Source organism: Ostrea edulis, chromosome 5, assembly GCF_947568905.1.
Source record: "Ostrea edulis chromosome 5, xbOstEdul1.1, whole genome shotgun sequence".
Lineage (NCBI taxonomy): Eukaryota > Metazoa > Mollusca > Bivalvia > Ostreida > Ostreidae > Ostrea > Ostrea edulis.
In genome coordinates this window covers 7,116,291-7,140,360 of record NC_079168.1, presented here as the reverse complement: position 1 = coordinate 7,140,360, position 24,070 = coordinate 7,116,291, and the positions used below count along the sequence as shown (strand labels likewise).

Here is a 24,070-nt window from a genome sequence, read left to right as displayed (position 1 = left end):
AAGATACTACTGCATTAGGTTTAGGATATAATGGAATCATCAGTTCATTTGTCTGTCTGTCTGCCCATCTATCTTATTATATTAGATTCCGGAATGTTTACTTGCTCAATCATAATAACATTTTCGCTAATCTTATTGTGAGGTTTTTTTTTAAGGGTCTGTAGGGGGCCAAAATATGACCCTATTCTGAATGCTGAAAAGCAGGTATTTTTCCCAATTTTTGCTTTAAAACTCCAAAACAATGAAAACAAATCAAACCAGAGTAGCTATATTGTTCATAAATCTTCTTCACAGGCCCACGAATTACAATTTTGGTCTCAAATTTGCCAAGTAGACCTAATTTCTTTGGTCTCTGTTTATTTAAATGAGGTAAGCCTTGACCAAATTGAAAGTCACAAGGAGTTCCAATTATTCCTTAATTCTGTACACTGGTTTTAGATTTTCCTCTATTTCTTTGTATGAATTTTTTTTTCAATTTCAAGCAAATATCGTTATTTTTTCCCAAATGGAAAGGCTCAGGCCTCTGATATAAAGACCTAAAAAATTTGCTTGATAACTTAGGGTTTGACATAAACTTTTTTGAGCACTAGACCAATCGGGCTACTTCAAATGATTTTTGCTAGACCTGACCTTACATCCACTAGCCCTGACCAACTTTCCAGAAAAAATCTGATGATTCTCCATATCTAAATACTTAATTTAAATGACAAACGTTAAGTTTAAACTGAAATTCATTTAATTGTCTCAAAAAAATCTTTAGTCTCGTCATTCAATTTGATGCTTTTACTTTCAAACATATTTTCAGTTTCTTTAAATCCTTATCGGCACGGAAATTCTTTAATCCATTTAAAATAAAATTAGCTCAATATTTTTTTTTAAAAATTTATTTCATAAGCCCTGCTTTGTTTCTTCCCAACGTTTTCCTTTTTTCTCTTTCTTGGGACATCTTTTGCTTTCCTTGAGGACGAGAATTCGTATTAATTTTGAATATAGACATTCCTGCACATATGTAAACACCGAAAAATTGCTGTTTACGACGCAATTCATTAATTTGATAAACACTTTCTTATATTCAATGCAAATGAACTGGGTTTTTTTTTTTAATGAAAATGAATTCAATAATTCTATTTAACCAAAACATAACTTTACACACATTAACATTGTGTAGATGTCGTAGAACATCACTTCCGACCGCGACTTATTAGAACTAAAAATATAGATTATGTCATTATGCGGTTCAAAATTGATCACAAACTCTTTGCAGTTTTTATTTAAAGAATAAAATATCTTATGATTTAAAGTAAAGTTTCTTAAATTTGTTTATTTTTTAATCACGACCAATCAAACTAGTAAATTGACATAGGTCCTATCATTTAGTAGACTCGGTTGGTCGGACGTGCCTTAGAGTCAAACCCTGTAACTGTTAATGTTGATCCTTCAATACACATAAGATGAAGTTGACTTAAGCTGTTGGATGAGAGTTGATGTGTTTTGACATATATCCTTTGTGTTAACCACAGTAAAACATGCCTATAATGAATTCACATCCACTGCAAAGTGATATTTATTCCCCCCCAAGAGGAAAATAAGAAAATTGTTGGATATTACAAAGTTTGGTTATAATGAACTTTTTGCTGGCCCTGGAAGTTCACTATAAGCATGTTTGACTATATCTATTCGTTGTCATTTAATTATTGCGAGAGAGAAAAAAATGTAATAGGAATTTTTGATAAAGGAAGAACTAAAAGAATGAAAGTACAATTTTAAAGGATAGAAATGAAATGGCATGCATATTTTATCTTTCAGAGGATCTAAATCATCATGTTCATCTTGGATTATTCACAGAGGAACAACTCGATGTTGTCATGGAAACCCTGATGTCGATATTTTGCAAGAAGCATCACAAGGTTTCATATATCTTGAATTTCCTCCATCGATATATATTTTTTCTTCTTTAATCACCTTCGTTCTTGAGAAATGTATATTACTGTATGTTTCGTTCATTAAACTTACAAAACGAGGGCCCCATGAAGAACAGGTGATTCACAGTTTGATAATATGTATAAGCTACTTTTATCAGATAAACTTATCTGGAAAAGTATTCAGAGAATTTTCTTAATAATTTAGTAAAATATTTCTACTTGTATAAACTATAGATAAGAATACAAATTATATTTCATTAGTACAGTAAAACACACTTTTAAAGAACATGCTTATAACGAATTCATGCTCATAGCAAATTTATGCTTATAAGGAATTTGTTTATAACTTTCACGCTTATTGTGTGATATTTATTCTCCTACTACAAAAGGAAAACGACAAAATGTTATTGGATATAATGAAGTTTGATGATAAGGAACTGTTTTTCATGGACCCTGAAGGTTCGCTATAAGCATGTTTTACAGTAATTAGACTGGGTGGAACATACAGATAAGTTTTGTTTACATGTGTATGTCTGTTCTATTGTAGTATCTGGAGTACATCATGAAAGTCCTCCTCCCGGAAGCCCTCATCAAAATCTACATGAACTTTCACAAACTGTCACATGAGGAGGCAGAGGAGGAGATGTTGGAGGCAGTCAGGACACCAGGAGGAATCCATGTCTGATAGATATTCACCTGTCTGTCAAACAGAAGATGTATGCCACTGACAGTTTTTACACAGAAGATATATTATTCTGCCGTGGACCACATTTTGATGGAGAAAGTCTTCTCAGGGAAAAAGAAGTGAAATTTGTCTAATCATAACTTATCTCCCCCATTTCAGTGTAGTCATAAGTTACCTCCCCTTTACAGGGTTGTAATGTGTTACCTCCCCCTAGTCTAGTCACAGCAATGTCACAATTTTCCTTTTCTTGTCAGTTTAGGCATTAGACGCAATGTGTTGCAACCCTTTATTAAAGGGGCATGGACACAATTTTGGTGCAAAAATTAATTAGATATTTAATTCATGATATGATACATAGCAACAAACCTAAATTTCAATAAATGACACACAGATATCTTTGAGACATATAGACTTCTTTTGACATAATTTTTAGAAATCTTCGGTGTTCTTACATCTACATGTGAATTCCTGCCTATGCCAAGCGTGTTGACAAACGATTTTGGGAGCCAAATTTTATGTACATATAAAAAGCATATCCTGTGTTAAAAATATTTTTAATCTGCTTATAAGAGATGTTTATTTCTGTAACCAAAAACTGTCAATTTCAATCAATCTAAAATGTGTCCATGCCCCTTTAAAATGTAATCTAATGTAAATGTACATATTGATATCATAATCTGAATGTGTTTATGCACAAAGAAAATAATATTTGTTTGTTTTCATCATAATTGAAGTTTTACTTGTCTAATTATTGTTTATAAAAATGTTCACCCATCTCCTGATCCAGACTTCCTGCAGTAAGCAATCTGTCTGTCCTAGGTACCTGTAATTATGTTTCCCCTCTTCCAGGGGGAGACATGGTTTTTGTACTTTCTGTCCGTCCGTCCGTCTGTCTGTCACAAAATCTTGTGAATGCATCTCCTCCTATATGGCTTTTCTGATAGACTTAAAACTTTGTACAATGCTTCATCATTGCCTTTTGTAGATACGTGTGCATATTGTCGAGACAGAAGGATCCAGTTATTTTCATAAAACTTATAGTGGATCTAAGAGGGGTGGAGGATGTTAAAATAGCTTTCTTGTAAGCATTTCTCCTATATGGCTTATCAGGTAGACTTGAAACTTTGGACAATGCTTCATTGTCATTGGTAGATATGCATATTAGCGAGAAGGGAGGATCCAATTATTTTCCTAAAAATTTAAGTGGATCTAAAATGAGGTGGAGGATGTAAAATAGCTTGTGAACACTTCTCCTATATTGCTTATCTGATAGATTTGAAATTTTGTACAATGTTTCATTGCCATATGTAGATGTGCATATTGTTGGGATGAGAGGATCCAATTATTTATTGTTATAGTGGATCTTGGGCCTGAAGGGTGTAAAGTAGTTTGTGAACACTTCTCCTATGTGGCTCATCAGAGTTCATAATGTTTATGTTCCTGCTCATGCTTTCTCCTCCATTCCATGCAGTACATTAAAGGGGGAATGTTTCATTTGGTGCACTTCCAATTTGGGGAACTGGGGAGACATTTGTTTTTCATAAAAACAATCTCTAGCAAGATGATACTGGCCAGAAATACATACTTACAACAGAGGGGGTGCTGCTGTTAATTTTTTTTTTTTGGGGGGGGGGGGGGGGGGATATATTTTTGATTTCTACATTGAAGGAGAATTAAGAAATTGAAAAGAAAACGGGGCCATAGCATTCAGTTATTGACTGGGTTGAACTTCGAGGACAACAACTGTTTTTGTTTTATCCAAAGATGGATCTGTTGCCTGAAGCTGTAGGCTGAGGGCAACAGATCCATTCAAGGGTTAAACAAAAACAGCTGTTGTGTGAGGACACAGTCTGTAGCTGCTTTGTGCTTTTAGGTTGTTGTACTTGATGCACATGGTTTGTTGACTTTTAACAGGACAGTGTGATTGCATACATTTGTCACCATTACCACTATTATTAAAAAAAACATACCCAATATCCTAATTAATCATTATATTTTTATACAACCTTCTTTAGACGGAAAGTATTATGGCATCCATGCATCTGGGGTCATGTTTCCAGACTTTATTTTGTGACCAACTTTAGCCTTAAAGTAGGTCAAATAGTTTCCTGGACTTTTTCTCATCATAGATACAGATATTTCACTGACATTTGGCACAACATCCCTATCAGAGAAATACATAATCAGTCCACATGTCAAATGGATTGGTGCACCAAGACCTACTTTAAGGCTTTTCTATTCAGAATGTTTAATATGCTTACAGGTTGAATTTCAATGTCGAATGAGCCTATGTTGTGCCGTCTGCGGTACTCTTGTTCATTATTGATACAGATATTGCCCTGAAATTTAGTTACAGGCTTCCTGTTGGAGGACTACAAGTTCAGTTTGCATTTCAGCTGGATTGGTCCGTCCTTCAGGCTGAAAATAGGTCAAACAGTTCTACAGAGTTTTTAGCTCACCTGAGCTGAAAGCTTAAGTGAGCTTTTCTGATCATCCGTTGTCTGTCTGTCTGTAAACTTTTTACATTTTCGACTTGTTCTCCAGAACCACTGGGCCAATTTCAACCAAACTTGGGTGAAGGGCTTTCAAGTTTGTTCAAATGAAGGGCCATGTCCCTTTCAAAGGGGAGATGATTACAAAATGCTAAAATAGGGTGGGGTCATTTAAAAATCTTCTCAAGAACCACTGGGCCAGAAAAGCTTCCTGACATAGTGCAGATTCAAGTTTGTTAAAATCATGGCCCCCGGGGGTTGGATAAGGCCACAATAGGGGATCAAAGTTTTACATAAAAATATATAGGAAAAATCTAATTAAGAACCACTGAGCTAAGAAAGCTGATATTTACATGACAGCTTCCTGACATAGTGCAAATTCAAGTTTATTAAAATCATGGCCCCCGGGGGTAAGATGGGGTGACAATAGGTGATCAAAGTTTTTCATACAAATACATGTATATAGAGAAAATCATTAAAAATCTTCCAATGAAAAATCACTGGGCCAGGAAAGTGTGTTCCGAGGCGGCCTTCTTCGCGGCCCCTCTCCCGGCGGCCTTCTTCGTAGCCCCTCTTCCGGCAGCACTGGATAATGCGCGGGCAGCCACTTTAGCAACGGCCCCAATAACAGCATCGGCCCCCGGTAGTAGCAGGCCGGCATTGTGGGAGACCAATTCACTTCCTGTTCACGCCGAATTGATGAAGGATCCGATGTCCCCCCCACCACGGCCAACACTAACACAAGAACGATCGCCTGTTGGTGAATCCGCATCTTGTCTTTTCTGTCTAAACCCCAAATTCTAGTGAATATATAGGCGGCTTTTAACGTGCACCACTAATATTTTTGTTGATTTACGGATTGGTCAGAAAGACGCAGTGAAAACATTGAATTACCAGATAATAATAGAATACAGGACTGTTTACACCGGTTTTTAACGGTCACAATTGATCTTATAGTGTGTTTACAAACAAAAGGGACCACGAGAAAATGCGAGACCTTCGTGAGTGTTGCTTCTGTATATATAAAACACGGAACGGAAAATATTGCATGCAATGTTTTTGTTTTGATTTTTAATATTTTATTGATCAAATCAAAAGCATTGGGAACAAGTTCTAACAACTTATGAGCCCCTTTCCTATATTACAATTTGTCTTGCGAGATAATAATTAATTGGTGAAATGTACAATAATGAAATGAATCTACAAGTTTCATCTATTTTGGGAATAGCTGAAAAAATATTTGTACCGGTATTAGTTTGCAGAGGCAAATTAACATCACCCCACAATATTTAACAGTTTTTGTATCATTAACCAATTTCAGCATGAAAAAACAATTGAAAAGATTATTTTTAGTTCTAGAGTAATTTTTTCACCATAATTTAATTCGGACCTTTGTCATAATTGACTTTAAAGGTGATGGAATAAAAGAAAACTGATATACGGATAGAGAGCAATGAAACCAAACAATCCTTAAAAGGGGTCACATAGGCCTTTCTAATTTTACGTCATGTAGTATCATAATGAAGGCTGATAACTTAATTTTTGTAGAGTATGCAGGTAAGGAGGGGGATCCCTAATGCAATCATTTTCAGCCCTCAGTTTCGGGGTACCACCTAGGACCTTCCGAGTGTTGGTCCACTTTTCAGACCTCTCTATTGATTAGATATGGGGTACTTTATCGGCGCCCAACTCCCGGCCACGGACTCCGTTGGTGATTGCAAAGTATTTGTTTCCCTGCAGTGCGCTGGTCTGCCGCCATTTTGTCGGGGTCTTTCAATTTAGTTAATGTTTTTAAATTAGATTGAGGTTTAGTAATTATATTTAGAGAGATAGAATTGATTATTTAGACATTTTCTGTCGACAGTTTAGTAACTTTGTACATCTTTGTGTATGGATGAAGTGTTTTCTGTGTTGGGCTTGTACCAATGGTAGGGGTGATATTTACTGGTCCCCTGTTCAGTTCTCAGGAGATTGACATCTATGTTAAATGGAGATCCATATTGTAGGTGCGACTCGTAATCTTTGGCATTCCCCATGGTTGGTGGCTATGCGAACACACTTTTATATGCATGACTGTCCCCTATCAGCAGCATGAACCTTCTGCTCATTTTCAGGCACAGTCTAGCACCACTCTTTGTAGGGGGGGGGGGGGTTAGAGTAGCCCACGTTTGGCCTCAGATGAACCAGAATTACATACGCCGTTCTCGGGGCATACTGTCCAGGGGTTAGCCCCAGTGCCCCGCATCACCTTCCCGGTCCCCATTAGGGGAACACACAATGCATGGGCACGGGTACAAACGCACCTAGGTACCAGGATCGGCGGTATAATGGGAAGTCTACTTGGAAATCCTTCTTACACAAGATTGTTCGGCTATTCATGTGGACATATTAACGTGAACAGCATTTCACGTGAAATTCACGTGAGGCACGTTTGCCTGTGTAGCTTGCAGTCAACAATGGACAGAAATGGAGCAGCACGACGAATTCTACTTCTCCTTGGATGACACTTCGAGCGACTATTACACCTTGTTGTTGGAGATGGATGATAACCTCTCACTGGCTGAGATCTTGAGACATTTCGAGAAGCGGTTCGGATCGTCATGCAGTACACACACCACCGGTAGATAAATTTCCAGTCAGAATGTGGGAGAATCGCTGCACCAGTGGGCGGACCGGATCCTCACCTTAACGATACATGCTTTCCCATCTGTGCGTGATATGCATGCACATTTCATTGTTCGGCTGTGTCTTGTAGCCGAGGATCGACTGTGGAGGAAGCTATGGACAGGATGCAGTACTACCAATAATTTATAGGTAAACCAAGTCAATTTAAGCCCATGAAGGAAGTAATGATAGTGGTCCAGGAGGAGGTCCAGCAAGGTTTTAAGGGACGTATGTCTGAGAATTGAGGAACTGGAGAAAGAACGGGGGGGGGGGGGGCAGATCCCCCATCCTCGATGCACCCCTTATCACAGCAAGGGCATGAACAGAAACCCTCGGGGTGCCTCAAGTGTGGGGCTCTTGGTCATTTCAAGAGGGACTGTTTGGAGCTCAACTGAAAGGATGCACACAGAAGGCAAGAGACAACGGTGAAGCTTAGGGAGAATTACGAGGCCTACAAACAGACTGTTGAGCTTCAGGGGCGGGGAGCGACGATCCGTCCACCGTTGGTTAAAGAGGGGGCTATCCACGGGGGTGTTGACACCGGAGCACTCTGCGTCGTTTAAAGAAGTGCAGGTTCTGGTTCCAGGAAGCACCAGAGGAGGAGGAATCTGGGGACCACATCATCGGGTGGGAGGAGGACAAATCTGAAGCCTTCTCCATGGATGAGTCGTGTGTCCACGACAGGTTCCAATTCCCCTAGGATATCGCAGTGCCAGAACTGCAAGAGTTTGGTACAAGGGACCTGGAGGATTCACCGTATCGGGAGGACTCGCCTGTTCAGGAGGAGAACGTGGATTGTGAGATGTCTGAGAAATGGCCGGAGACAACGATGCAGGAAGTTTCTCAGCCCGTGGAGAAAAGTGAGTTGGAGGTGGTTTTTTGGCCAAGCAGAGGAGGAGGCGGATAAAATGCTTCTGGACCCTACAGAGATTTATTTGCACCCGTTTGGCAATTACGCCTGACCACAAGATACATTGTAGAAATGGCAATCCAATGAATGTGCAGCTGCAAGCAGTGGTGGTCACAGATACCGAGGCCAGTGTTCTGTTTGTTTCACCTCATATTCAATTATTAGAGAGGTCTGAAAAGTGGTCCCACCCTCGCGAGGCCCCATTTGCTACCCCTACAGCCACAAACAGGGTGGAAAATGATAGTCCTAGGGGTCCCCTTGCTTGCATACTCCTTTTGTTAGTTCCCTACCGACGAAGTCGAATGGGACTTTAGGTTTGCGCTCCGTCCGTCAGTCCAGTTTTCCGCACTTTTTTCTCTGTTTTTGCAGATATTTTTTTATATTTGGTACGTTGCTTTGCCATAACAAGTTACAAATGAAGATCGAATTCGTCTCGGTTTGTTGATTTTTCATTTAGTTAAGACCCTTGGACTTAGAAAAATAGCATGAATTATCAGTTTTCTGGATTTTTCTTTTCATTTGGTTTTGCTTGATATTCATTTGATATTTGGTACATTGCTTTGCCATAACAAGTTACGGCTGAAGTTTGAATTTTGTCTCGGTCCGTTGATTTTTCATTTAGTTATGGCCCTTGAACTTAGAAAAATAGCATGAATTATCAGTTTTCCGGACTTTTTTTTTTTTTTTATTGTGCTTGCAGATATTCATTTGATATTTGGTGCATTGCTTTGCCACAACAAGTTACAGATCAAGTTCGAATTTCATCTCGGTCCGTTGATTTTTCATTAAGTTATGGTCCTTGTACTTAGAAAAATAGCATGAATTGTTAGTTTACATCCAAGTTTCTTATCTCTGTGGATAAGAGTACTACACTCTTTAAAACTTCTAGCATAGTAATGCAACAATATAGCTAAATTATTCATGATCACCTACATGTCAGTTTATTGACTTGGTTAAAGACCTAAACTTAATTATAAATATGTGTTTTTTCCTGGTCTAGTCTCTACTCGAATAGTAGTTGATTTCCAACCATTCCTATCCTGATTCCCCACTTTTTTCTTTTACCATAACCTATATATATATAATGAACTTTGAATGTTGTGATACAGTAATTTTTGCAACTGGTAGGGGACTATGTATTGTCATGCAATACTCTCAGAATGCTTGTTGACTCTTCGTGATGTAGAATTAGAAACTTTCAGGTGAGTTCAGTTATCATTATAGGCCTATGTGATCCCTTCCAATGATTCTGTATGTTTGACTTTGTTCTCTATCCTTATATCAGTTTTGTTTCGTTCGATCACTCCTTAATCAATCAATAGAGGAGTCTGAAAAGTGGCCACACCTTCATGAGGCCCCATGTGGTACCCCTACACAGCCCCAAACTGAGAGCGGAAAATGATTGTACTAGTGGTCCCCGTCTTGCCTGCGGAGTCTTCAAAGATTTAGTTATCATTAGTCTTCATTGTGTCCCCACATTATGTAAAATCGTGAACTTTCATTTGTACTTCGAGGCCTAAGTGACCCCCTTTGAGGGTTCTATATGTTTGGCTTCGTTAATGCTCTCTATTCGTATATCAGTTTTGTTTTCTTTCATCACCCAATATTTAATTTCAAAGAGGTCTGAAAAGTTATTACCACTATTCGAGTAGAGACTAGACCAGGAAAAAATACAAATTTATAATTAGGTTTAGGTCTTTAACCAAGTCAATAAACTGTGACATGTAGGTGATCATGAATAATTTAGCTATATTGTTGCATTACTATGCTAGAAGTTTGAGAGGCCCCAAGTGATATCCCTACAGCCCCAAGGAAAATATTAGCCATAAGGGTCCCTTGCCTTGTCTGTGTACTCTTTCTGCAGACTCTTCAAAGATTATAAGTCTTCATTGTGACCATACATGATGTAAAATCATGAACTATCAGGTGAGCTCAATTGCCCTTGAAGGCCTATGTTACCCGTTTTAATGGTTCTATATGTTTGACTTCATTGCTCTCTAGTCGTTTATCAGCTTTGTTTTATTCCAACATCGCATGGTCAATTATTAGAGAGGTCTGAAAGTGGCCCCCACCCGTGGGAGGCCTCAGATGGTACCCCTATACAGTCCCAAGCTGAGGGCGAAATGATAGTCCTAGACGGTCCCTCCCCTGTCTACATACTCCTTTTGTGGACTCTTCAAATATTAAGATTTTATTTCCCTTCATTATGACCCTAGTTGATGTAAAATAGGAACTTTCAGGTGAGCTCAATTGTCCTTAGAGGCCTATGTGTCCCCTTTTAAGAGTTCTGTATGTTTGACTTCATTGCTCTTTATCCGTATATCAGTTTCGTTTTTGATCAGACAATATTTATTAGAGAGGTCTGAAAATGGTCCCGACCTTGGAAGACCTCCGGAGTTACCTCCTACAGCTCCAAACTGAGGGCGAAAAATAGTAACTCCCTCCTTACCTGCATATTCTTTTTTGTGGACTTTTCAAAAATGAAGTTGTTGTTAGCCTTCATTATGACCCAATATGATGTGAAATTAGGATATTTCAGGTGAGCTCAATTGTACTTAAAGGCCTATGTGACCCCTTTTGTTTTACTTCATTGTCCTCTTGCCTTATCAGCATTGTTTTATTCCAAAGATATTTTATAAAAGATAGGATATATCGTATATTTCTTCTTTATAAGGTATTTTATAAAACATACAAGATATCTTGCGTGTTTTATACGATCCCTCATAAATTTTAATAAGATATCTCACAAATAAATTTTTATTAAGACATCTTAAACTTTATGTATATGATATCTTATTTGATATATAAGATATCATAAACTTTATGAGATATCTTGTATATTTTATAAGATATCTTATATATTATTAAATATCTTATAAATTATGAAATATCTTATAAGATTTATTAGATATATTTTCGTTCATGTTTTAAAAGGAAGTCGGTCATAATGATGATGTAGTATACCTTGATATGAAAAGTTGTATTTACCTCCATAGATATCCCGGAGTGTCCGTTGAACAATCATCAGACATAAATAATTATTATCCCTCTGCCTGGTTAATAAATGGTAAACAGCACAGGAGACTGGTTTAAGATGTTTAAAAACCATATAGCGAAACGGTAAAACTTTCAACAATCTAAATTAAAGACATCGTCACAACTTCTGTGAAGTATTTCATCATTTATTATTAGGATTCGACAAATGATTGATGAACAAAGAACACGTAAATGTATTCTTTAAAAAAACAAAACAACTAAAAAACAACAACATATAAGAGTCAAACATGGCGGCTGTGTGCAGTATCTACTTCGACACGAAGTTTTAGGAAAAGGTATCCATTCAGTCACTGTTGATATTCGAATCGTTGATCAGAAAAAGTTTGTTAATATCCGATTCGTTGGTCTGAGAAAGTCACTTGCTGCACGTTGATACCCGGATGTTTGATTTTGAGGATGAGACAAATCAGCCCCTTCTGCCGCCTTTCTTCTTGCTTCCATCTTTCCCGCCCTTCTGTCGTTTGTTACCGGCCCTCTCCTGGTCCTTCTTCTTCCTGCTCTGCCCCTTTTGATGCTTCCCTTTGCTGCTGGGTCGTTTGTTCTTCGTGTGTTCCGAGGCAGCCTTCTTTGCAGCCCTTCTCCGGGCGGCCCGAGCTATTGCTCTGGCAGCCACTCTAGCAACGGCCCCCCAAACAGCATCGGCCCCTGGCAGTACCAGGCCAGCATTGTGGGAGGCCAATTCACTTCCTGTCCACACCGAATTGATGAAGGATCCGATATCCCCCACCACGGCCAACGCTAACACAAGAACGATCGCCTGTTGGTGAATCCGCATCTTGTCTTTTCTGTCTAAATCTCAAATTCTAGTGAATATATATAGGTTTGTTTACGTGCACCATAAATATTCTTGTTGATTTACGGATATAGATTTTTTGAAAAACATAGAATTACGCATCATTTATTGTCATATGATGTCTTGCGTCCCGATTAAGTTTCAGAAAATGCAGGTGACGCGTTTCTATAATAGGAGGGGTTCATTAATTGAGCGTGCAAATAGAGCGGCAGGCCAAGGAAAAGTTTTGTTTGTTTCAAGTTCTTCAGTAAAAGTAAATCATGTTTCAGGTACTACACTTAAATTTAGAAATGCACATCTAGGATGTTTGTTGACCAATTCGAATAATTTATTGTGAAAAATGGATTATTTTCTTTTTAAAACGAAATGTATGAAATTGTTTCTTGAACAACTGCATTATAGTACGGAAATTGTTAGTAGCTAAGCCTATCAGAGCGTTGCGAATGACTGGAGAGAGAGGGGGGGGGGGGAGAAAGAACTTGTAATGAAGAGGTTTTAAATAATTTTGTATTCGAAATTCATTAGAATCAAACGACATATAAAAGGGTTGTTCATTTATATTCTTATGTGCAAAACCGACAAATTAGATTTTGTTAACCTTATGCGAAAGTAGATGACGAATTCGGGGGAATTCCAAACCGCCGTCTCACCACAGAAATAGTGCACTGTGTCATCAGCTGTCACTCAGTCCATGGCAGGTGTCTGGGCCGATATATTTATTAATATTGTGCTAATTGAATCGTCCCCTTGTTAGTCTACGATGTCAGTTTGGCTACATCGTATAATCATTATTGTTGTTGTCGGGGGAGGGGCCAGAGTACGGGCACCTGCACCTAGTACTGGTATACATTGATACGTGGCCATTCCTCTAGGTCATGACGTATATTGTTTTTGTTTTTTCATTTGTTTTTAATTCATTTCTATTTTGCGTTATATATTTGTAATAAATCTGAGGATAAATCATCTTGCTTATAAAATTTCTGTTTTGCGTTTTTTGCAATAAATCTTGCTTATAAAATTTCTACATAAGGGAAAAGTAATAAGAGTTAGAAAGAGATTCTGCACGAGTGACTTTTAAAACAAGCCATGCAGGATAAAGTGAAATTCAAAAAGGCAAGGCGCTTTTTTGTTGGACGGAGAAAAAATCCCCTATGCTTTATAATAATTTTAAAGTAAACATTGAATTACTATAGAAACTCAATACTTTGACGGAACAAATTGGGTGAATTTTTTATTTTGTTGATAACCTTTCTTTTAAATTCGAATAGTAAATACTTCATCAAAATAAACTTGAAAGTTGATATACTACATATTTAAGACTCTGATTTACTGTATAATGAATGCTTAGTTCACTATTTTTAACATGCATGATATATCCGTAGCATAATCAAGACACGGGTTCCTTAAATTCAAATCATAAACTTAACTTTGTATTCACGGAACAGCATGACTGAAAAGTACGACAGGAGTAATTACAGTGTTAACGTGATCTCATAATCTCTCTATGAACAATAAAGTACGACAGGAGTAATTACAGTGTTAACGTGATCTCACAGTCTCTCTATGAACAATAAAGTACGACAGGGGTAATTACAGTGTTAACGTGATCTCACAGTCTCTCTATGAACAATAAAGTACGACAGGAGTAATTACAGTGTTAACGTGATCTCACAGTCTCTCTATGAACAATAAAGTACGACAGGAGTAATTACAGTGTTAACGTGATCTCATAATCTCTCTATGAACAATAAAGTACGACAGGAGTAATTACAGTGTTAACGTGATCTCATAATCTCTCTATGAACAATAAAGTACGACAGGAGTAATTACAGTGTTAACGTGATCTCACAATCTCATGAACAATAATTGACAGCAAATGTTGAAGTCAAGATTTTATAGCATGCATTTATTCCCCCCATGAATGATATGACAACTCCTCATTTGAATCAACAACAAAAACAAAAAAAACAAACCCAACAACAACCCAAAACATGGTCAGCTTCGTATGCTAGAGAGCACGGTTGTCTCCCCTTTCATTGATGAGGGATTTATTAAAGCTCCCTTAGTTTGTCTTTATAGTCTCACTATCTCGCCAACAGAACATGTGCGAACTCTGAAAGAAAAAAACACCGAAAGATTAATTTCACAACTCCCGTGAAAAGACGTGGATAACCGTATTATACATTATATTGAATATGTATAACTTCTTCAGAGTTTTTATTTCGGATTAAAGAGTCCAGCGTATTTCCTTAGTGAGATACGATTTTGAGATTTAAAGTGGTATTTAAAAATTGCATATACGCACTACAATTAAGAGTTTCAATTGTTCTATATATATACTGCATGATCAAAATTCCACAGGTTGATATGTTTGAAGAGGTAATATTTGTAAAGGGTCGTTCGTGACAATCAGTCGGCTCTAGATTTAGAAAATGTTACCATGCACACTCGGACCATTATTCACAGCAACGTAACTCCCGCCCTCCTTCCCTCAATGTACTAGGTTACGAACATGCGGATTTTACCGCTTTTTAGGAAAATGAGAGACTTGAGGACCGAAAAGCTCACCTGACTTGCAATCGTCCCATAGAAAGATAAGACCGTTTTTAACTGCTCTATATACATGGAGAGAGAGAGAGAGAGGATTGATGGACGTATTCTAACCCGGATCTCCACGGGATTATGGATAAAGGATAAACGATATTACCGGCAAACATTATTTTGAGATCTCAGTACCAGTCTACTTTAGTTCAAGTGATGTTGACGTTTACCCCCCCCCCCCCCCCCTGGAAAACCGTCTCAAGATTACACCATGGGGGAGAGCGTGTCCCGGCACAAAACCCCCCTATACAGAAAGTCCCCCCCCCCCCTTGCGAAAAACCACCCAACAGGGAATTCTTTCCCATCTCCTTATCAAGCTTGTGATGCTGAACCAACTTGGGCTTGTGGAATTTTTGGGTAGTGTCGTCCAAATCGATGATACTCTAAAGGACAGATACATTTATGATACGCTAAAGGACAAACAAGCCGATGATACAGTAAAGGACAGAAATCGAGGACACGGTAAAGGATTGACAAATCGATGATGATACAGAAGAAGATTGACAAATCGATGATAGGTATAGGACAGACAAGTTGATGATATGGTAAAGGACATACAAGTTGATGATATGGTAAAGGACAGACAAGTTGATGATATGGTAAAGGATTAACAAATCGATGATGATACAGAAGAAGATTGACAAATCGATGATAGGTAAAGGACAGACAAGTTGATGATATGGTAAAGGACAGACAAGTTGATGATATGGTAAAGGACAGACAAGTCGATAATACGGTAAAGGACAGACAAATCGATGACACGGTAAAGGACAAAAATCGATGATGCGTACGGTAAAGGACAGATATGATCTCGGACACACAGGGACAGACACCGCCGGGCGCAGAAAGAGGTGAATATTTCTTATCCTATTTTTCTTCGTTAACATTGAGATCATGGAACCGGAAGCACATTTTATTTTTCTTATCAGAAGAAAGAAATTATTGCGTATTCATGTAAGTTCATGTTTTGTTAAATTCTTTCCGAACCACAATATCTGAGGTCTGTATGTAGAAAACAATTTTTTAAAAGGCTTAGACTCTAATTTTACTTTAAATTGTGACCATGAAATCTAAGTAACCTTTATAGTTAATTTGACCATCTCCATTCATATCCGCAGCGCGCACCATCTCATCTATTTCTTCGTCTCGCAGTTTCTCGCCTAAATTCGTCATCACGTGACGTAATTCTGCGGCGCTGATGTAACCATTGCCTTCTTTGTCGAACACGGTGAAGGCGTCAATAATTTCCTCCTCCGTGTTTCTTTCATGTCGGTGTCGCTCAAACATTGCAATGAATTCATTATATTCTACTTGTCCAGTCCCTGCAATGTGACATTGTGTTTATTATGTATTGTATGGGGCTTGAATATAATGGACAGCTAAAAATGTCACGTGATACATAATAGGTAACTAATGGATGGAAAAATAAGAATCTATGGATTCAAAAATTCAAGATATACTTTTTTTGGTTGCTTTTTTTTAATTTTTATTTTTTGTAATATTTTTTTTAAAAATTGTTTTTCAGCATAAAACTGCGGGGAAAGAGGAGAGAGAGATACCATTTGAGAGAGAGAGAGAGAGAGAGAGAGAGAGAGAGAGAGAGGGGGGATCGATAGTTTCATTGCCTATCGTACCGTCGATATCCACTTCTCGGATGAGCTGTCTCACTTCCTCTTCAGACGGATTACATCCCAGTGAACGGACGACCGTCCCCAGGTCCTTGGTTGAAATCTTGCCGTCGTTATCCATGTCAAATAGAGAAAAACAGGCTTGTGCCTCTGAAATTGTAGATCTGAAGATTTAGATAATATTTTGTAAGATTTGTACTGTTGAAATAAAAACAGGCTTGTGCCTCTGAAATTGTAGATCTGAAGATTTAGATAAGATTTTGTCAGATTTGTACTTTTGAAATAAAAACAGGCTTGTGCCTCTGAAATTGTAGATCTGAAGATTTAGATAATATTTTGTAAGATTTGTACTGTTGAAATAAAAACAGGCTTGTGCCTCTGAAATTGTAGATCTGAAGATTTAGATAATATTTTGTAAGATTTGTACTGTTGAAATAAAAACAGGCTTGTGCCTATAACATTATTGATTTGAGGTTTTAGAAAAATGTCAGATTTATATTTCTACTATACTTGATATATATTATCCCCAGTGTCTTGCGTGTCCATTGGAAGGAATTTCAAAGTTTGTGGGAAGGGGAGGGGGTAATGCTTAAGGAACAATTTTCTAGAAAGTGCAAGAGGATATGGTAAGCTTGTTAAAGGTACTATATACGTGTATGCAAATTTTATGTAATCTTTTATAATACATCTTTTTATTGATACACTTCATATTCTAATGATGGATTTACATTGTTGTTTGATTAGATAATAGAAAATCTCATGTAAACACAAGAAAATCCCATGCTTTTGATGCGTCCAAAATCGTGGGGAATCCTATGACCATAATGCTCTGTGTATGTGGGATTTTCTATCATCTGATTGAACAGCAATGTAAATCAGTCATTGATAATTATATGAAATGTACCGATAAATAGACGTTTTTGAAGGATTTCGATTTTTTAGTTCACCTGAGCCGAAGGCTCACCTGAGCTTTTCTGATCAAAATTTGTCCGTTGTCTGTCTTCATCGGATGCGTCGTCGTCGTAAACTTTTCACGTTTTCATCTTCTTCTCCCGAGCCACTGGGTCAATTTCAACCAAACTTGGCACTAAACATCCTTGGGTGAAGGGCTTTCCAGTTTGTTCAAATGAATGGTCATCAAAGGGGAAATAATCACAAAAATGCAAAAATAGGGTGGGGTCATTTAAAAATCTTCTCAAGAACCACCAGAGGAGCTGAAATTTACATGAAAGCTTCCTGACATAATGCAGATTCAAGTTTGTTCCAATCGTGGCCCCTGGGAATAGGTTTGGGCCACAATAGGGGATCAAAGTTTTACATGGGAATAAATAGGGAAAATCTTTTGAAATCTTCTCAAGAACCACTGGGCCAGAAGAGCTGAGATTTACATGACAGCTTCCTGACATAGTGCAGAATCAAGTTTATTAAAATCATAGCCCGCGGGGGTATGATGGGGCCACAATAGGGGATCAAAGTATTACATACAAATATATAGGGAAAATCTTTAGATATGGGTCAATTGACTCAGGTGAGCGATGTGGCTCATGTACCTCTTGTTTTATTATTATTTTCCAACATCAGTTACACATGTACACATACTATCATACATCCACAAATACAGATATGTATACATGCAAGAGAAAGAATATATAAAGACAAAGTATATAGTCTTGGGCATTATTTGAGAAGAGGCACCTCCAATTTGACAATCTATTTTCAAACAAATCCTCACAGTACAATTTCCTTTTTAATAGATAATAATTATTAAGATATAAAAGGGCATCATTAAGTATAATAGTACTTTTTTTCTTGACACTTGAAATATATATTTCTTAACTAATAAACTAATCAGATTTAAACCAACATCTTTATCTACATCACCATTGAAAATAACTATTTTGCCCATTTTTTCTCGGATTTCAATTTTTGGGGATGAGTAATATTTTCCACTTAAATTTTGTGAAGAATAAGAAAGAAAGGTGGTTTCATAAGAAAATTTTGTTGTACACATAGGTTTTTATCATTGCTAAAACATTTAGAAATAGTTTTACACAATTCTGTAACAATTTTTTGGGTACCCTATGCCCTTGGTAATCCATCTTTGCTTGCCAAGGGTGGCGCCCCACAGTGTTTCTCTTTTCACGCCGTGGAGCGTCAACCTTGGCTAGTGAAGATGTTGGTAATCTTACGATATCTATATAATCTCGCGAGATATTTGGCCCGAATTATAATGATTCCGAAGACCCAAAGTGTATTCTATTAATTTTCTATAAACCAATGATTTTCAAATAGTTCTTAGCTTAATTCTGCACATCTTCGCAAGCCAAGCGTTTTCGGTCCGCTTCGATCCCCACAAGGGGAGCGAAGCGGACCGAAAACGCTTGGTTTGCGAAGATGAATTCTGCATGTCTTTTTTATGTCTCTCCTCTTCCGGGGGGAAGACATTTCGTTTTTGTACTTTCTGTGAAGCTGTCCATTTGTCTTTCACAAAATCTCATGAACGCTTCTCCTGTATGGCTTATCAGATAGATTGGTACAATGCTTCAAGGGGAGGGAGGGGGAGGGGGTGGTGGTGGTAGATATTCCCAGAGAGCTACAGTTCTGCAGCTACTTTTTATCATTGCATCTTACTTTCTCAGATTTGACACAAGTATAACTGCAGGGTAAATAGGCATACCCCGAGATTCCTTGTCGTTTAGTTGCTTGAGCCCCCCCCCCCCCCCCCCCCACACACACACATAAAATTCTTTATTAGTAGTTACTATCAGGGGAGATTAATCTGTTTATCCAGTAGCGCAATCAAGAGGAGGCATTCACCATATCCGAGCGTGTTACAGGTATGGTAAGATTTACGTTTTGTAAAAGTAGCTAGATAGTCTGGCCTCCTGAAAAGTGCTCATCCACGACCCTCCCCGTAATATTAAGACATTATTTGTTGGATGAATGTGAAGTAGCAATACAAAGTGCTCGTGGCGCGTGGGGTGGTCATTTGATAGGTACATACATGGCAGTGCAGAGCTCTGTCTAGGGGATCTGTGACATAATTGTGTGTGTGTGTATATATATAATCATAAGTCAGCTTCAAGACAACCTACCTTTAAGTTCATCTGGTGTCAGTTTTTGTGCCTGAGATACAGATACCAACTCGGTTAGATAAAATGATATACATGTTTACACAAATGAGTAAAATAAAAACTCGTTTTCAAACTATTTTCTATATCCCCTCCCTCTCATAAACAACCTAATAGTATTTATTTTTGCAGGTACAGGTGTACACTGAGGCGTCGGAGCTTCTAGAAGTGTGAAATTGCTTACCATTTCGGACTGAGATTCTGTCCGCCCACGAGTCGTCCCTCCTCAGTGTTATCCACAGTTTTATCCTCCTTGTTATCAGTCGTTGATGTCCGTCACAGTGTACTTAATAGTGTACAATGTACACACAGCGATTATCCTATCGGTATTTGTTATCAGTATCAAAATCTAAACAACTTCTATGTTTACAAAAATTTGAAATATTTATGCATGTATTTTTATGAGTGAGCATTTCAACTGAAAGGTGAAAAATAATAATGTAACAAATATTCTATTCGCATATTTCCTTTATAACTATTTTAATTTTATCATATTATTATTTTGAATTTCTTTTATTTAGCCTATTTATTTATTCATTTTATTTTTTGTAAATTTAGGCTAAATGTCAAATCCACTCGCATACTTGCATACATATCTTAAAACAATGCGAGTATAGATCTAATGAGAGAGAGAGAGAGAGAGAGAGAGAGAGGTTAGCGACAAATTCCGGAAGTCAATATCAATGATGGTTTTGGATCTTACATTGAAAATGGCGCATGTTTTGAAGCTTGGACAAGTCTAAACTCGCTTGGTGATGCGTGTGTGTTAAACGCTCTCTATGTATTATAACAAATCATACTAGATATTTAAAAAGCAATCTCCACACACATCGTAAATTAATGTAATAATACGATACCTAAAATAACATTAAATATTGTCACGAAATTTGTTGCCTAATCACAAAACGTCAATAACTAGCATTATCGCCCTTTCGTCTTTGTTGATGTTGTGATACTGGCATACTGCATGATATTATATAATTTTATTTGTCATTTAATGAATTCAATTAATTTTTTGTTATCAATATTTGAAGAAATTTCGGCCATCTGTCAAACAATATCGGAAGGTCATTAATTAATTAGTTGTGCGGGATTTTTTTTTACCCTCCAGAGTGTGGCGTGCATGGACCTGTATTTTGTATGACACAGTTCCCAAGGAAAACAGTATGTCAGACGAGGACAGTAGGGATTAAAACGACATCTTGTAGAGATCAGAGGCTGACACGAAAATGTAGATTTGTAATTTAGAAATAGTGAGCTATTGGTTGGATTAATGTGGTGCATCTAGAAGATTTTACAGTAAGTGTTATCTATAAATGTACCAGTGTGCATTTTCAGACTTGTATATGTATAAAGTCATGCTTGCAGTTTATGTATAGTACAACCTTCTGTATAAACACGAACATGATATGCAGAATTAGAAACTTTGAGGAGTTCACTATTGGATATTTAACTTGTATAATGAAAGCATTTTCGAATGAAATTAAGTAGATTTATGTGCCAGTTTTATTTGCATTATAATTTTTAGATCATAAATTTTATATGATTTTACTCCATATAAAAGTTTCTACTTAAATCCGTTGTAGGACTGAATTAACCTCAGTGTAGAAAAATGGATGACAGAATATATAGAATAAATGACAATCTTCAGGTATGTAAAATATAGAAATGATAAATGCACATGCATGTTCATGCTATGTCTGCACTTAGTTACAGTAACCGTTCGTATCATGCCTGGAAGTGGGATTTTTGCAAACGTGCCTTAAATAGAGCTAGAGCAGAAAGTATATATTGTGTTGTTTCATAATTAAGATTTATCTTTCCATCATCTGTAGAACAAAGGCATTACAAAATGTCAGAGAGTAAACATCATTATGTATAGACTGAAATAGAGGCAAATATTGTGAAGAAAGACAGTTGTAATGTTAGGTAAGACTAGAATTTCCCTCGATCATTGTGGATATTGGACAAAAATAGAAACAGCATTTTATTTTGCTAGTTTTTCTAATATTAGTCAGTAGCAAATATTTAGATGGAAACAGGTAGATCCAGATATTTCAGAAGGGAGGGGGAGGACGTTGTAAAAAGGTTGGGGGTGTAAAGGATGTCTGGAAACCACCAGTGGGTCCAGGGAAAAGCCCTGGTGGTGCTCTAGGGGTCAAAACCCCCTGGTGCCATTCTCTTTTCACAAGAAACACCGTGGAGCATCACCCTTGGCTAGTGAAGATGATTTCTAAATGGAGTCATAGTCCAAAGTATGTGATGGAATGTCCTTCTAACCTACGAATATCAACCACTTCACTTTGGACAGAAAATCCGGTCATTCCACAATCCGAATCAGTTTGTTTGCTGATCTGTCACACTTCTGTGAATTCTTGACACAGTATGAATTGTTTGCAGATAATGTAAAATATTCCTCTTTAAAGTATTTGTATAATTTAATAATAAACAGTAAAAATCACTTAAAATGAACATGTTTAAAGGATGGTAAACCCATCTAGGTTACTAGAAGTGAGGGATGAAGTCTGGATGGTTTTCCATCCTAGACCAGACTTGTAGATTTTTATATTGTTTACAATGTAACACAAGTCGGAATTGGTATCTTTTTGCTATATTCATTAGACAAGATGTTTCATGAAATTCTATTCAGAAAGTTTCACATCAGATTTCCCCAGTTGTTGCATAAATAGATCTGGTGTATTAATAGCTTTACGTCATATCCCCATGAGCTATAAACACACATGAAACAACTTTAGTCTCTTATATTTACTTCTTTGAACACCTTTCTGAGTGACTTTTATGAAGTTTCAGTCTTTCCCTCACAATTTGTTGTATTCTCACATTTTGTCAAGTACTCTGCCCTTATACAGACCCTTTTTCCTTAAACTTTTTCATCGAGAGGTTCAACATTTTATTTTCAAAGGCTGTTTGTTTTCTGGTTAGTGTTTTCTCATTAAGGATTCGAGCACCTTATGGTGATTTATGTTGAAAGAAAAGCTGCACAATTTCTGCTTTTTTGTTCGATTCATTTTTCAAAAAAAATATTTGAAATATGACATCGTGTATGTCACAATGTTTTTATCATTACTCCATATTTTTCTGAAATTTCAGAAACTATTTTATACTTATATATTTATACTACTTTCTTGAACCATGTCCTAACAATTCAAATGTTAAGGATAAGTGGTCACCTATTAAGTTGCTAATGACTGTCTATAGAAATATGTACAGATTTACTGAAACATGTACAGAAACTGTCACAAATCTATAGATGTATAATGATTAAGTTTGTGAAAATTGTAATAAGGTTCTGAGGAAGGTCAGATCATGCTGAATCATTTCCTGATAATATGTACAATCTCCCTAAGTCGTTCTCCTAAATTTCATTGGAATCTGATGATAAATTTTCCAGATGTTTTAGGATTCTAATAAAGATGTTACTTAATGTTCCCCCTTCCAACATTGTCAGGGGAGATAATCCCCCTTCTAACATTGTCAGGGGAGATAATCATAATCATGGTTAGGCCAATTCAACTTAATTAATAGATTATCATCCAGGGTCACCAAAAAGTATGGGGTGGGTGGGAGGATTTTATTTTTTAATTTTTATTTTCTGAGAAAAATATTAATGACAGATGGGTTTTTTGTCAACAGAAGTGCATCATTTAATGCCAGATGGATATAAATTCATGCTTATTTCACAAACGAATTCCAGATTAAGCTTTAATTTCAAATACAGAAAGATACCAAACTTCTTCAAGATATGAAGAACATTAATCCTTCCTTTCATTTACGCCCGTAAGAATGTGAGAAATTAAGAAAACAATATGATCTATTTTCTTCACGTGGTTTTCACGTTGCTATACCGAAAATGTAAACAAGAAATGTAAATACCAGAGTTGGACTTGAGAATTTTCCGGAAATTGCAAGTTCTGCAAAATAAAAAAAATTCTGGGCGGGCTGATTTTTGAGGGGCGGGCGGGGATGATAATCTATCAATTAACATGATTAAGTTGAATTGGCCGTACTGTACAGTTTGAATTCTGGAGAGTAATAGAATTGACAGCAATTCTGCACGATATGTGTGTGTGTGTGATATGTATAAGATTAAATATGGATGAACTTTGGTCATCCGGGTGTCTCAATCATAAATATGTTGAAGTAAGTTGGGAGTCCCAACTACATTT

General features: G+C 37.1%; 3 protein-coding genes across 8 annotated transcripts in view; 2 read left to right on the top strand and 1 right to left on the bottom strand.

Annotated features, from left to right (window-relative positions):
* LOC125649987 (uncharacterized) overlaps positions 1–4,581 on the top strand; it is a 21,800-nt gene extending 17,219 nt beyond the window's left edge. For both annotated transcript variants that reach the window (XM_048877904.2, XM_048877905.2), the window contains 2 exons: positions 1,807–1,907; positions 2,470–4,581. In XM_048877904.2, the coding sequence (XP_048733861.2) occupies positions 1,807–1,907; positions 2,470–2,607 (239 nt within the window). In that variant the 3' untranslated portion in view covers positions 2,608–4,581. The remainder of the gene's footprint in view (positions 1–1,806; positions 1,908–2,469) is intronic.
* Positions 4,582–14,408: 9,827 nt separating this feature from the next.
* On the bottom strand, positions 14,409–20,198 carry LOC125649156 (neo-calmodulin-like). The gene is made up of 5 exons (XM_048876411.2): positions 20,068–20,198; positions 19,848–19,878; positions 16,759–16,902; positions 16,204–16,446; positions 14,409–14,636 (listed from the first exon to the last, which is right to left on the bottom strand). Exons 1-5 carry the CDS (start codon positions 20,068–20,070, stop codon positions 14,608–14,610), a joined length of 450 nt encoding a protein of 149 aa, XP_048732368.1. The 5' UTR covers positions 20,071–20,198; the 3' UTR covers positions 14,409–14,607.
* A 378-nt stretch (positions 20,199–20,576) lies between these two features.
* LOC125649153 (centrosomal protein of 128 kDa-like) overlaps positions 20,577–24,070 on the top strand; it is a 38,045-nt gene continuing 34,551 nt past the window's right edge. For 4 of the 5 annotated variants that reach the window (XM_056167144.1, XM_056167143.1, XM_056167141.1 and 1 more), the window contains exons 1-2: positions 20,577–21,182; positions 21,470–21,534. In XM_056167144.1, the coding sequence (XP_056023119.1) occupies positions 21,496–21,534 (39 nt within the window). In that variant the 5' untranslated portion in view covers positions 20,577–21,182; positions 21,470–21,495. The remainder of the gene's footprint in view (positions 21,183–21,469; positions 21,535–24,070) is intronic. The other variant, XM_056167140.1, reaches the window with a different exon arrangement.